Source organism: Diabrotica virgifera, chromosome 4, assembly GCF_917563875.1.
Source record: "Diabrotica virgifera virgifera chromosome 4, PGI_DIABVI_V3a".
Taxonomy (NCBI): domain Eukaryota; kingdom Metazoa; phylum Arthropoda; class Insecta; order Coleoptera; family Chrysomelidae; genus Diabrotica; species Diabrotica virgifera.
The window spans coordinates 59,355,452-59,369,805 of record NC_065446.1 but is presented as its reverse complement, the minus strand read 5'-3'; the positions used below and the strand labels follow the sequence as shown (position 1 = coordinate 59,369,805).

Here is a 14,354-nt window from a genome sequence, read left to right as displayed (position 1 = left end):
ATAAAAACAAAAAGAAGAATATAATATAACACCATGACAAAAAGTATTCTGAATAATGGGTGTGAAAATTGAATAAAAAATACGAAAACCAAATGCAAAATAAGAGCAACAGAGATCGAATACCTAAGTAGAAGCTGTAGAAGGGATAGAATAAATAACATAGAGATTAAGAAAATAATGGTAATGAATTCAAGGGATAATAGACAACATAGAACAAAAGAGATTAACCTGGTACGGACATGGCAGAAGAGCAGACCAAAATCGTTGATAAACAGAATAACAGATTGGAGCCCGATAGGAAGAAGGAAGAGAGACAGACCCCGAAAATCTTTTAGAGATAAAATGGACGAAGCAATATTAGAAAAGAAACCTGCAGGACTGGAAAAACAGAAAGAACTGAAAATAACGGTCAAGTGAAATAATACAGGAAAAACTATGGAAATCCAGGGTGGTCAAGAAAAAACAGGATGTTTCTAAATAAATGCAACAAACTTTAAAGGGTAATTCTATATGAAAAAATAATGACAGTTTGCTCTATAAGCGTATGTCAGCAAATACTTCGTTTCCGAGATATGGGGTGTTGACATTTTTCTTACAAACTGACGATTTCTTTATTGTTCTAAAACCGGTTCAGATATGCAAATGAAATTTGATGTGTTTTAAGAGGTAATTATTGCGCATTTTTTGACATAAAATTAATAATTTTATATCTACTGTTGAAATGGTGTGAATTTTTTTAAAGAACAACATAGTACGCCACTGAGATATTTCAAATAACAAATCATTTTGGAATTACTCGTTCAATTTATGATATATACAAAAATCTATTATTCCTTTTTTTCATACGTCGTTCGTGCCGTTTTTATGCAAAAAGTGAAACATCTTAACGCGTACAAAGTATTCGAAATAAATTTCTATATATTCATATTATGAAAAAGAACTTGTCAATTCTAATTCATATAGATATACCTGGTTTGTTTTTTTTTTATTTCAAATTACACACCCACGGACACACGACAATGTTGATAAAGCAAAGTTTACAGAACAGGAAGACAAAACTATCTAACCATTGAGGCTATAATGACAAGTAGCAGTATAATAATATCACTGACTATTCATAAATTTGTTGATACTTCGTAAATCTGATCTTCGTGTATTTTAAGTATGTATGTATAACATTGTAATACCATAAAAGTGATAGGTATTACCTGACAAAAATGACCTTTAAAAGCCATAACAGTTTTTAGGTTGCATTATTTTTATTAGAGAATTTTTGTGAGCTAGAAATAGTTTTCTTATTGTTACAATTATTTAATATTAATTGTCTTAGGAGTAATCTTAGCCCAAAGATAATCTATAAAGTCCAAAAAAATAGTGAATGTAAAAAATATTATATTTTTTTTTGTTTAGCTAATGCCTCGACAACTAATGGCCATTGGCATGGTAGGTACGGTAATTTTGAACAGTTAGGTACCTAGTGTCATGTGTAAGTAGTGTGGGTGTTGAGTAAGTGGCTTGTTACTTTGCAATGTCGACGTCATTGACTTTGCAAAGATACGCTAATTGTATCCGAACGTCTGCGGTCCCTCCGGTGAGAACCGATCCCACGAGGACAGAAACTATATTCATTTATTAATTTATAATAAATGAAAAATTTCCGACCCTGGTGAGATTCGAACCCACAACCTTTCGGATTTTTTCGATCCAAAGGCAGGCGCTCTTACCACTGAGCCACGGAGGGGGGTAAATATTATATTTATATATCAGCGTCTCTCAAAATTTGGCGCCCCCAAATTCTGGCGCCCCGGGCGGTCGCCCGGCTCGCCCGCCCCTTTATCCGGCGCTGCTTTAAAAATTTTTATGGCACTGCAATTCGTATTGATCGTATAGGCAATTTTGATGTAATGTCAAAAAAATATAAAAATGGAATGTCAGTCAAGTTCAAGTAAAAGTTTTTGTAGATATTGTCCTGTAATTACGTTTGTAGAAAAAATATTGCATGATATGCGTGTTAAAAAGTGCATTTTTAAGGCACTCATGTGAATTGCAGAACTCGCTGTCGCTCATTCTGCAAACTTTCACATGCGTGCCTTAAACGTGTACTTTTAACACTTATATCATAAATAACTATTGAAATACTGATTACAAAAATTTATAGTATTTTAAGCCTTTCTGAGAGCATATGCGCAAAAATTTCGCTCGAATTATTTTTAAATGCGTTCATTTTTTTCGAATACTGAGAAAACCTTAAGTATTTTTAAAAAATTTAAACGCAGAAAGAAATATTACTGTATTATCCATGGTCGAAAGTCCTTGAGAACTTCTATAATATTTATTTTAATAAGTCACAGGGGTGAAAAAAAATAGTCTGATTTTTAATTTTAAATATATATTACAAAAGAAACTTTTTGTTCATTATAAGGGACTTTCTGCCCTCGGGAATAATGTAGTCTTCTATTTTGCGTTTAAATATTTTAAAAATACCTATTAGTTATCTCAGGATTCGAAAAAAATAAATGCGTTTAAAAAGAACTCGACCGAAATTTTGCGCCTACGCTCTCAAAAAGGATTAAAGTATTAAACATTTTTGTACTGTTTGAATTTATGCGACGATTGACGATCCACTGTTTTAAAGATTGGTTGAACAGATGTTGCCAGTTGTATGGTCCTCACTATGTGTATCGTAAGTTATTCAACAGGGCATAGAATATACATGGTTAGAAAATATACGCCAAAGTCAGCGCCTCTATGCGGAAAATCTCTGAACTAAAAATTGATGTGGACCATACAAAGTGAGGTCCCACTTTTTTTTGTAAAAAGACAGTGTTTGCTATCAGTACATGTCTACGAAAAAGTCTTACATTGATTGACTAAGTGAGGTCCGTATACTGGACCTCACTTTGTACAGGACCTCACTTCAACCGCAGTTTCTTTTGATATGTGGCTCACTTCATACGCTGGGAGTAAATATATATATATATATATATATACATATATATATATATATACATATATATATATATATATATATATATATATATATATATATATATATATATATATATATATATATATATATATATATATATAATATAGCTCAACAGGCCTTAAAGGCCCATGACTTGGAATTTCTCCACGGTTTTTCTCCATTTTCTCCTGTCCATGGCCGCAGTTCTCCAATTTGATATCCCGATTGTTTGCAGGTCTTCCTTACATGCTTCTAGCCACTTTTTCCTGGGTCGTCCTCTTCTCCTCTTTCCTTCCCCTCTCAGCAGCGAGTGCTTTGCCCACCTTCCGTCAGCCATTCTCGCAAGATGACCTAACCAACTTAGTCTCTTTATTCTGACCATCTGGCTTATTTCTGGTTTCCGGTACAGCTCTCTGATCTCTGCATTTGTTCGTCTCCTCCAAATGTCTTCATCGCTTTTTACTCCCCCGAATATCTTCCTTAGGACACTCCGCTCCCAGATGTTCAGCATATTTTCTTGGTTTTTGTTCATGACCCATGTTTCGCTCCCGTAAAGAACTGTGGGCTGGATCACTGTTCGATAAAGTCTTAATTTTGCCTCTCTGGAGATGTTTTTGGCTCTTAGTAGTTTGTGTAGGGCTCCGACTGTCTTTCTTCCTCTCGAGATTCTTTTCGATTTCCTGGCTTTCTTCCCCTTTACTTGTTAGCGTTACTCCTAGATACTCAAACTCCGTCACCTTTTTGAAGCAATACTCTTTATTCTCCTTGTTTGTGGTAGTTTTCAGTTGTGTGTCTTCATTTGAGGTCTGTCCCATTTCCATATACTTTGTTTTTTGTTCATTAATTCTCAGTCCATACTGCTTAGCCTTTATTCAAAGAGTTTGAAAATCCTCAGCAGTTCCCTTTTCGTTCTTGCCATTAGCACTATATCGTCCGCAAAGGCCAGAACCTGGTTTCTGTTGTCAAAGATCATACCTTTCGTTCGTATTCCACTCTCTCTCAATATTGCCTCCAACAAGAAATTGAAAAGTACTGTGGACAGCGGATCTCCCTGCTTTAATCCCCTTTTAACTTCAAATTTTCCTGATAGGCTTCCTTCTATCCTTACTCTGTTGTCGGTCTTCACTAAGGTCATTTTTACGAGTCTGATCATCTTTTCCGGAATTCCAAGTACTCTTAGGGCCTGGTACAAACGCCTTCTTATCACAGAATCGTAAGCTTGTTTGAAATCTATAAAGAGGGGGTTTAACTTTAACTGTTGCTCGTATGTACTGCTTTGAATCATTTTCAATACGAATATTTGATCAATGGTGGATCTGCCCTTTTTTCATCCTCCCTGGTATTCACCCACCTCCTCGTTTAAGTGCCCAATTTGATGTTGTGTCCTACAAAATAGATGAGACGTTTTCGTTCTGATGTTCCAATTTTTTAAGCTGTTCCACAATTAAAACTTCCCCTGTTCCAGTGTTCCCGTACATCAAAGTTTGTCCGACTAGACACCCTTAAGCTATTAACAAATTTTCAGCTTGCTATTAATCAACTTTTTTTGGTGCGCGAGATCCAGGCCTATATTGGGATATATTATAGTCCAGGAATCTAAGGTTTTCACCTCGCAATTTTTACAGAATAGATCGATGTGCTTGAAAATTTGAGAATAAGTCGTGGATAGTTCAAGGATTAAAATCTATATGACGCCGAAAGGCGCTTTTACCATGGGGGTAGTTGTTACTCCATCTCGGGGGTGGAAATTTTTTATTATATTTTGACCACAAAAATTGATAAAAAAGTTAATTTTAAGCAAAAAATATGTTATACATTATTTTTGATAAAATTAATACTTTTCGATTTATTCGCAATCGAAAGTGTTAGTTTTATGTCGAAAAAATCAATGTTTTTAATCAGTTTTCTGCTAATAACTCAAAAATTATTCGTTTATTTGTTTTATCAAAACACCTCTTATTAACAAAAATATACGTTATGAAAAAATACACAAAATAATTTTAATTAATTTTTTTTAAGACTAAAAGTGACCGAGATATACTTTATTATAGGTTAGCCTTCTTCGTCAAATGCTAAATTTTGGAGTTTCAAAGTCAAAAGACAAGGAAATTATGCATTTTCGAGGATAACTTATAAAAACTGATTTAAAGTTTTTATAAAGATCTATCTTCAAAACTAAAAGAAGTCAAAAATTGAGAGACTTATGATTAAGAGAACGTCAGTCCCTATTTTTTCAGTGAGAAAGTGAGCGGAACCAACCCGCTAATTACCACGCTAATTAAAATTAGTTGTTGACCTTGTTAAACTTCTTTAGTTATGTATTATTAATAAATTATAGAAGTTTTACCGACTTAGAATGATTTGTTTTTAAAAAAATTGAGTCAAAAGCCAATAACGAATTTTGGTCCGAATTTTTGTAACGAATCAAAATAGAAAGATTAGCATCAGATATATAAAAAAAAATGTTGTTATATGAAATTGTAGCTTTTTTAAATCAGACTTTTATTTGCGAAAATTTTTCATTCGGTAAAAATCGGGTGAGTATTGACAATTAAACCTGGTACTATCATGCCACAACTACCTTACCTACCCTTTCAAAGTCACTCCCTGTTGAAACTATGGGTTTTAGAAGGAATTAATATTAATATCCTTGTAGTTGCTGTAAAAATTTACAATCTGCATATTTACGTAACTTTCTAGGTTAAAAAATAAAAAAGTTACGGTCAAAAAACTAATAAATGTATTTTTTTTGTATTATATACGTTAGAAATTTATACACGCATACATTGATTCATACTCGACTCATGGAACCATAGAACATATACGGATACGTAGATATAGATGCTTTAGATGAGCACTTAGAAAGGATTTAGCTTCATGTGCAGCACTGGCTTGGAAACTGCAATATTCAGCCAACTGACTGGGGGTGGTTTTCAAAAGATGGATCGTTGCATCCATTAAAAATGAAACAGTCGCCAGTTCCTGAAGAACTTTTAAAAATCATATTTTGTCACTGCAAGAAAGGTTGCGGTGTCTAATATAGCTGCAGAAAACTGGGCTTATTTTGTAACTTAACGTGCTCTGGTTGTTTTTATAATAATTGCACTAATAATACCCCAACATTAAAAGATGACGAAGAAGATGGCGAAAGAAGCGACACGAATGGCGAGTGAAATTTAATAATGTAATATGTGAGATTTAATTGATGTATAAATATTATATAATTTTTAGAGCAATCAATGAGGATATTTAGCTTCGAATTCCATCCTACTACATCGATTTATTTGATATTTTCACAGTAAATAGAGAATAGCTCAAGAAACAAAGTCTACCCTATATAGGGTGAGGCAGATAACTGGCCTATTAGAAATATCTCGAGAACTAAAGGCAACAGAATCATGAAAATTGGAATAAAGGGGTTTTGAAGGATGATGTAATAAAAGAAAATATGTTCATCTCTTTGCAACTTCCGGTTATACCGGAAGTTGCTTATAACTTCGTTTTTTTAAATAGGACACCCTGTATATTTTTACATTTTTGGATTCTCCTCGATATCTTCTTTCTTAAAATATACGGTTTTGTAATATTATACAGGGTATTTTAAAAGGTAATTACGTTTTTTTATTAATTTCGTAGCAATATTCACACCCTGTAGAATTGTAGTAGTTTGACATCTAAAACTCTACTTAGGTTCAAATGATTTTTAATATACTATACTATTGTTAAGAATCATTAGTATAGCTAAATTTTTAATTTTAGTATACAGGGTTGGTCGAAACTCGGAATGAGTATTTTCTGAGTTTTCTTAAATAGAACACCCTGTATTTTGTATTGTAGTGAAATGATATTTTATAGTACTTTTTTATTTCTTAAGCATTCCCTATACCTAACTGCTTTAATTTGTGAGTTATTGGTGATTCAAACTAAACATTAATTGCAACAAAAAATACGTAAAATTTTATTAGGTTGGCCGTGAAAATACTCAATCCCAAGTAATTTTTCAGAAATAAATAGAGATTAATCCAGACTGGTCCTTAAAATTACCAATAATGGTTTAGCTATCAAAATACCTACGTAGTTAAAATTGTTGGTGCGATTAACAATTAAGCACAAATTAAAGCAGTTAGGTATAGGGAATGCTTAAGAAATAAAAGAGTACCATAAAATATCATTTCATTACAATACTAAAATACAGGGTGTTCCATTTAATAAAACTCAGAAAATACTCATTCCGAGTTTCGACCAACCCTGTATACTAAAATTAAAAATTTAGCTATACTAATGATTCTTAACAATAGTAGAGTATATTAAAAAATATTTGAAAGTAAGTAGAGTTTTAGATGTCAAACTACTACAATTCTACAGGGTGTTCATTTTGCTACGAAATTAATAAAAAAACGTAATTATCTATTAAAATACCCTGTATAATATTACCAAACCTGATATTTTAAGAAAGAAGACATCAAAGAGAATCCAAAAATGTAAAAATATACAGGGTGTCCCATTTAAAAAAACGAAGTTATAAACAACTTCCGGTATAACCGGAAGTTGCAAAGAGATGAAAATATTTTCATTTAATAGATCATCCTTCAAAACCCCTTTATTCAAATTTTCATGATTCTGTTGCCTTTAGTTCTCGAGATATTTCTAATAGGCCCTTTATTTGCCTCACCCTGTATACTACGACGCCTTTTTATTGGGGGCGGTTCCCACCCCTTCAAGGTGGTTGCAAATTGTTTGGTCAAAATAACCACGGAAATGGCTAGAGAACCTAATTCTAAGCAAAAACTGTTTTATATTTTATTTTGAAAACGCAATACTTTTTGAGTTATTCGTGGTTGAAAATTCGCTATTTTCATTGAAAAATGACACCTTTTCGGACGGTTTTTTTCGAATACCTTAAAAACTATGCATCTAAAAAAACTACATTAACCCTTAAGTACTAACACACCGTCTCTCAGACGGCATCGTTTGTTGAAAGTGGGATATTTCCCTTCCTATAAAAATTTGAAAGTCGTCCGTTTATGACTTTTCAAGTTGGGTTGTTATTTACTAGTATTGAATTCGGCAATTTGATGCAGGTTGTTATTCGAAAGATATTTAGACTCAAAGTGTGATTTCCGTCTAATACACGGGGTGTTAGTGTTTGTGCCCACTTCGTAATTAAACATAATGTGCCCCAGTTCGTCAAAAAGTTCAAATAAGGGGATAAATACTATGATGAAACTCTTTTGAAATGACTTGATGAGGTAGAAGACGACGTAAGCGAAGTGGGATCAATTTGTGATGAAAATGTTGCCACTGACTACCATTGCTACACTGTACAAATTTTAGTGCTTGTCAGTTTTTTTTTGTTTTAATATTTATTACTCTTTGTTTAACTCGATTATAAATTTTTATCAAGATTCTTTAATTTGTTTCATTTTTATCACACTTTTTTTCAGGAATAAAAAGTCACACAAACAATCCTTCCATTCTTGTTATAATGTTTTGTATTTTAATAAATACAGAAAAACTAGATCAATTACTGTGTTTTTTAGATAAGTAATACTTTCAGTAAGTCATCGAAATATTTTTTGGCATTATAATATTTAACAAAAGAAAAATAACCAATAAAATGTGAAACCCGTCTGTCAGGCGGTTAGTTAGTGTTTGCGCCATTGATTTAAGATGTTAGTACTTAAGGGTTAATGTTTTTGTAGCTTATAAAAAGTAAAGAGATTCGTTCCTTTATAAATCTTCTAGTTATAATACAAAAGAGATATGTTAGGTGAAAAGAGTTTATTTTTTTTACAAACGGTTGATTTTAGGTGTATAATGCTACCAATACCTTTTGTAGTGCCTGAAAAGCCCTTTGAAATGAGCAATATTGAATACTTCTTATTCACTAAAAGGGAAGTTACCTAGGTTGGAATGTTGGTCAATGTCAATGTTCAATGTTTATAGTCAATGTTGGCCTAAGATGGTTGACTGAGTTTTTGGTAGGGTTTCGCCATGTTCCCGTAGGTTATATCCTGTAACATCGGCGTTTAGCCTGTTTAATATTATTTTTAAATAATGTAAATCGAATTATAAATTCAACCATTGTTTGGTTCTGGGGCTATTTAGCAAGTATGCACATTCACTGATGATGGACCGATAGGTCTGAAAACGTTCTGAATTGGACATATTTTACTCAATCCATTGGGATTTTTTAGATTTTAATAAATATACCAATTACATAGAAGTGGTTTTACTACATGTTAGAGTTTTTTAACTCCTTATTCACTTCAAAACTTGTTTAATTATCTCGCCTATAAATTGCCTGTGGATTTGGGTTACTAGAGATATCGCATTAAAAAAACTCTCCTCCAGACTATGCCTTAAAAGTGGTCGGGAGAAGGATATTTTAAGTGTTTTTTATATTCAATATTTTTAATACAATATTTTATAACGTTTAGGTAGATGCTGATTTTTCTTTACTACAAGAGGACAACAACTTTTTCCGTAAGTATTTTTATTAAGTTGTAGTAAGTATGTTTATGTAAGTATGTAAGTCTAGAAATTTGTATAGTGATAAATCATAGCACACCAAGGCTAAAAACCATGACCTGGCAGGCATCAGCCATGCACGTGTATCTACCAGGTGAATCGAAAAGTGCATAGTTTAGGGATAAAATAAACTTTCTCCTGTAAGGTTTAAATTTAAGCATGTGTTTGAGTAAATCATTTAGAAGAAATATGTACAATGACAGGCGATTCTGAACAGCATAAGACCTTGCCAGGCGAGGGGAAAGATTAGGGTTTTTTCCTGAAATCTTTTTTTGCATCGAATAAAGTTTTTTAGGTTTTGTACCATTCCAAACGGAAAAGGTCCTTAGTAACTTTTCTATAAGTTTTTGACATAATATGTCAACGCTTATATTATAAGCGATTAAAAAGTATAAAAATGGCGAAATCGGCCATTTTTAACCCTGAATCGGACATTTAACAGAAAATTTCAATGTTGCCAAGGTAGCCAGATATTCTTTAAACATCGTTTGATGAAATCCCGAAGAGTTTTTTGCAATAAAATATCGATAACCCCTTTGTTTTTTAATTGCTAATCAAGCGGGCGCGATACTGTAGTATAAGTACGGTGACCATATGTACTTATTTAAGTAGGACAGTACTTATTTTTAAATATTGTCCTAATGTACTTTAAAACCTTTCTAAGGACACGCGAATGTACTTATTTTTTCTAGAAAATGAATATTTTTATCTTTTACTACTTTTAAACAAATTTCTTTGTATACATACTGTTCCGGGTATTGCAGCTTTTGTGTCTTGATGGTTTCCAATATTTCCATTCTTTTATTGACTCTTCTCATGACTTCGTTGTTTGTTACAGACTCGGTCCATGCTATCTTCAGGTACCTTCACCCACAGTTCAAATGCTTCTAACTTTTTAGTAGTCGACGCGTTAATTGACCATGCTTCTATCCTGTAAAGCAGAGTCGAAAAAATATAACACCTTGCCAGCCTAACTCCCAAGTCTTAATTATTTCAGTTATCTTGCACAAACTACCTTTCTCATTTTATTGAAGTTGGTTCTTGCCTTCTCTATTCGAACTTTGATTTCTTTGGAGTAATAGTTTGTGTGATTAATTATTGTGCCAAGATAGTTGTAGTTTTCAACTTGTTCTAAAGTTTTAGGTACCTTTAATTGTCAGGCTTTTATCATTATTTTGAGTTTTTGATATCCTCATAAATTTAGTTTTCTTGATGTATACTGATAATCCATATTGTTCTCCATACTCAACTATCTTGTTCATTAGCTTTTGGAGGTCTTGGAGGTTGTCCGCTATTATGATAGTGTCGTCCGCATATATCTAATGTTGTTAATTGGCGTTCCATTTAGGTACCTTTATTCCTGCTGTTTCTCCCTCAAGAACTTTTTTCATAATTTCTTCAGAGTATGCATTTAATAGTAGTAGTTACAATACACACCCCTGTCGCACTCCTCTTTTCTGTTCCTTAATGCGTATGTGTGCCTGCTGTTTATAATATAGATTTGTTATAATTCAGAGGTCATTGTATTGTAATTGTTTTGCTTTGAGGATGTCCATTAGCTCTTTGTGGCGGACTTTATCGAAAGCCTTGTTGTAATCTATGAAACAGACGTACATATCCTGGTTCACATCCAAGCCCCTCTGGATTAGTAGTGTAAATCCAAAGTGGGTTTCTTCAATATCCATATCAAGTGTTTGGTAAATGCGTTTATGAATGATCTTTAAAAACATTTTAAGTGTGTGAGACATCAGGCTTATGGTGCCGTGGTCGTACACAAAACTACACTGCACAAGTGAAAAATTTTTACACAAAATGTGTAACCTACCTAGAAAACTGGAGTACAAATTTTCATGAATTTAAACTATTCAAAAGCATAGACCTAAAGCGGGCTCCACACTCTCGGCGAAGTTACTTCGCCAAAGTTGACCGAAGTCCGAAGTACCCTCTCTACACACTCGTTCTACTTCGCGAGGAAGTGCGATACCGACAAAGAGCTGTGCGATACTGACAAAGATCCCTTTGACCAGACCGACAGAGAATGGAAGTAGAACGAAGTGAGGCAAAGTTACCCAGGTGGCCGTCTACACTCTCGTACTTGTTGAACCTCGATCGACTTCGGCGAGAGTGTGGAGCTCGCATAAGAAGTGAAATAACATGGAACGATGTTTGTTATTCTCTCGAAGCTTTTAAATTGTATATCAAGGCAACCATCTTAAACGAAGATCAACTCTTTGACGAACTGGGAATTTTAAAAGACGTGGCTACAAGTGAAAAAAATGCTGAGTGGAACAGAGAAGAAAAAAATATTCAGCATCGATGGCTTAAATTTTTTAAGTGTGTAGATCAATTCAAACTGAAAAACTTACAAATATGCGAATTTATTTTTTGTCTTCCGGGTACTAGTGCGGCTATCGAGCGTTTTTTTTTTGTAATAAATAATTATTATTGGACGTCGGAAAAGTCACAAATGTCCATATCAAGGCAGCGATGCTGGTGTACGCAAATTTTGATGAGACTTGTATGAAATGTTTCATTTACTTCAGTCGAAGCCGGACCTTCTTAAATTAATTTTAAGTTTAGAAACATATGATGATGCAAAAAACCGGAAGAAGATGAGGCTATTCCAGTTGCCTTATCTAAAAACTCTTAATTACAGGCTTAGAACTTTTTCAAAGTTAATGCAATGTGTTATGTTTAGTTTAATTGATATAATTTTTTATGTTTAGTTACACAGTTTATTTACTTTTAGTGCCAAAAAGTTATATTTGTCCAATAACAAGAGACATTTTGCGTTTTTAATACATTTTTGTTTTTTGTACTTTTTTTTTCTTTAAAAAGATATGGTCCCCGTAAGTATAAGTGAGGACGTTTGAGTGTGCATAAATTCATTATCTCGAGAATGGGCAAATTTCAAGAGAAATCCTCAGACAGGTCGATTTTTATTTTTGAATTAGGACTTTTTGGCATATATATATAATACTACTGACGTCATCCATCTGGGGGTGGTGACGTAATCGATTATTTTTTTGAATGGGAGTAGGGGTTGTGGGATAGCTCATTTGAAAGGTTATTTAATTATCTATTCAGTAATATTAAAGTTAACATCATTATTTTTACAGGGTGTGCAAAAATTTTTTCTTTTTTTGTATAATTAATTTAATAAAAAAATTGTACACACTGTATAAATAATTATGTTAATGTTTATGTTACTGAATAGATAATTAAATAACCATTCAAATGAGCTATCACACAATCCCTACTCTTATTTTAAAAAATCGTCGATTACGTCATCACGCCCAGATGGATGACGTCACTAGTATTACATATATGCTAGACAGTCCTAATTTAAAAATAAAATTCGACCTGTCTGAAGATTTCTCTTCGAATTCGCCCATTCTCGAGAGAATGAATTTATGCAAATTCAAACGTCCTCACTTATACTACAGTGTCGCGCCCGCTTGATTAGCAATTAAAAAATAAAGGGGTCATCGATATTGTATTGTAAAAGACTCTTTGAGATTTCATCAATCGATGTTTAAAGAATATCTACCTACCTTGGCAACATTGAAATTTTCAGTTGAATGTCCGATTCAGGGTTAAAAATGGCCGATTTTGATTTTTTAAATTTTTTAATCGCTTATATCTCAAAAACTATTAACTTCAGAGAAAAGTCACTAAAGACCTTTTCTATTTGGAATGATTAAAAAAACAAAAAATAACTTTACTCGATGCAAACAAAATAATTTTAGGAAAAAACCCAATTTCCCCTCGCCTCGCAAGGTCTTATGCTGTTGAGAATCGCCTGTCATTGTACACATTTCTTCTAAATGACTTACTTAAACACATACTTAAATTTAAACCTTACAGGAGAAAGTTTATTTTACCCCTAAACTATGTACTTTTCGATTCACCTGGTAGATACACGTGCAGGGCTGATGCCTGCCAGGTCATGGTTTTTTGTCTTGGTGTGCTATGAATTATCACTATACAAATTTTTAGCCTTACAGGAAGACCGTTAGTCACAGGGTTCAGTACCTCTTAGACTAGTAGCTCCGTTTGCTCTATTCACTTAATCTTCCACTTCCGTCTAGAGCTTTCCGTAGCTAGATAGTGTGATGTCTAGATATTTAAACGCAATCAATTGTTCTATTATCTGACCCTCCAGTTCAAATTTACATATAAGTAGATTTTCTGTTATAACCATGCATTTGGTCTTTTTGAGGAAATTGACGTGTTAAATTTTCTGGCGGTTATACTAAATTGGTGCAGCTTACATAGCGAATTATTTAAGTATTTTCTCTAATATCTCCAAAAACGCTAACTGTTGGGTTACCAGATATTAAATACATCGATGATATTTTATATTTTAATTTTAAAGGGGTTTAATAATAGGTATAATTTAATTCTTCATAGGTATTAATTTAATATTTATTGACTTTTAGACTTTCAGCATTTAAAAATATATATAACTTTTAGACGAACGATTTAAAAGGGCATTAAATAAACGAGGCAGCAACCCAAATGAATGTAGTAAGCCAATTTGTAAAAAAACGACTTCCGAAATGCTTCTGTCTATGGATCACAATGCTGATGCCTGTGAGGAGTTTTTCGAGATGGTTTGTGGAAACCAAGTAGCAGAAAAAGGGTTTACAAGTGATAGTTTCGAGACCTTGGAATATTATTTGAATAATAAAATTACGTACACTTCCGAAAAGTATTTGCAAGATTTTAAAAGGTTTTATGATAGCTGCTTACAATATTCCCAGGATTTTGGTTATCTCCGTAATTTAGATTTAAGTAAGTATTTATATATTATATTTCTATATATTTTATTATCAATGTTTTAATATATAAT

The 14,354-nt window shown here is 32.9% G+C and overlaps 1 protein-coding gene across 2 annotated transcripts in view; it reads left to right on the top strand.

The window, feature by feature from the left end:
• LOC114327191 (phosphate-regulating neutral endopeptidase PHEX-like) overlaps nucleotides 1-14,354 on the top strand; it is a 103,623-nt gene that overhangs the window by 15,126 nt on the left and 74,143 nt on the right. For both annotated transcript variants that reach the window (XM_028275721.2, XM_028275720.2), the window contains exons 2-3: nucleotides 9,409-9,454; nucleotides 13,976-14,296. In XM_028275721.2, the coding sequence (XP_028131522.1) occupies nucleotides 9,409-9,454; nucleotides 13,976-14,296 (367 nt within the window). The remainder of the gene's footprint in view (nucleotides 1-9,408; nucleotides 9,455-13,975; nucleotides 14,297-14,354) is intronic.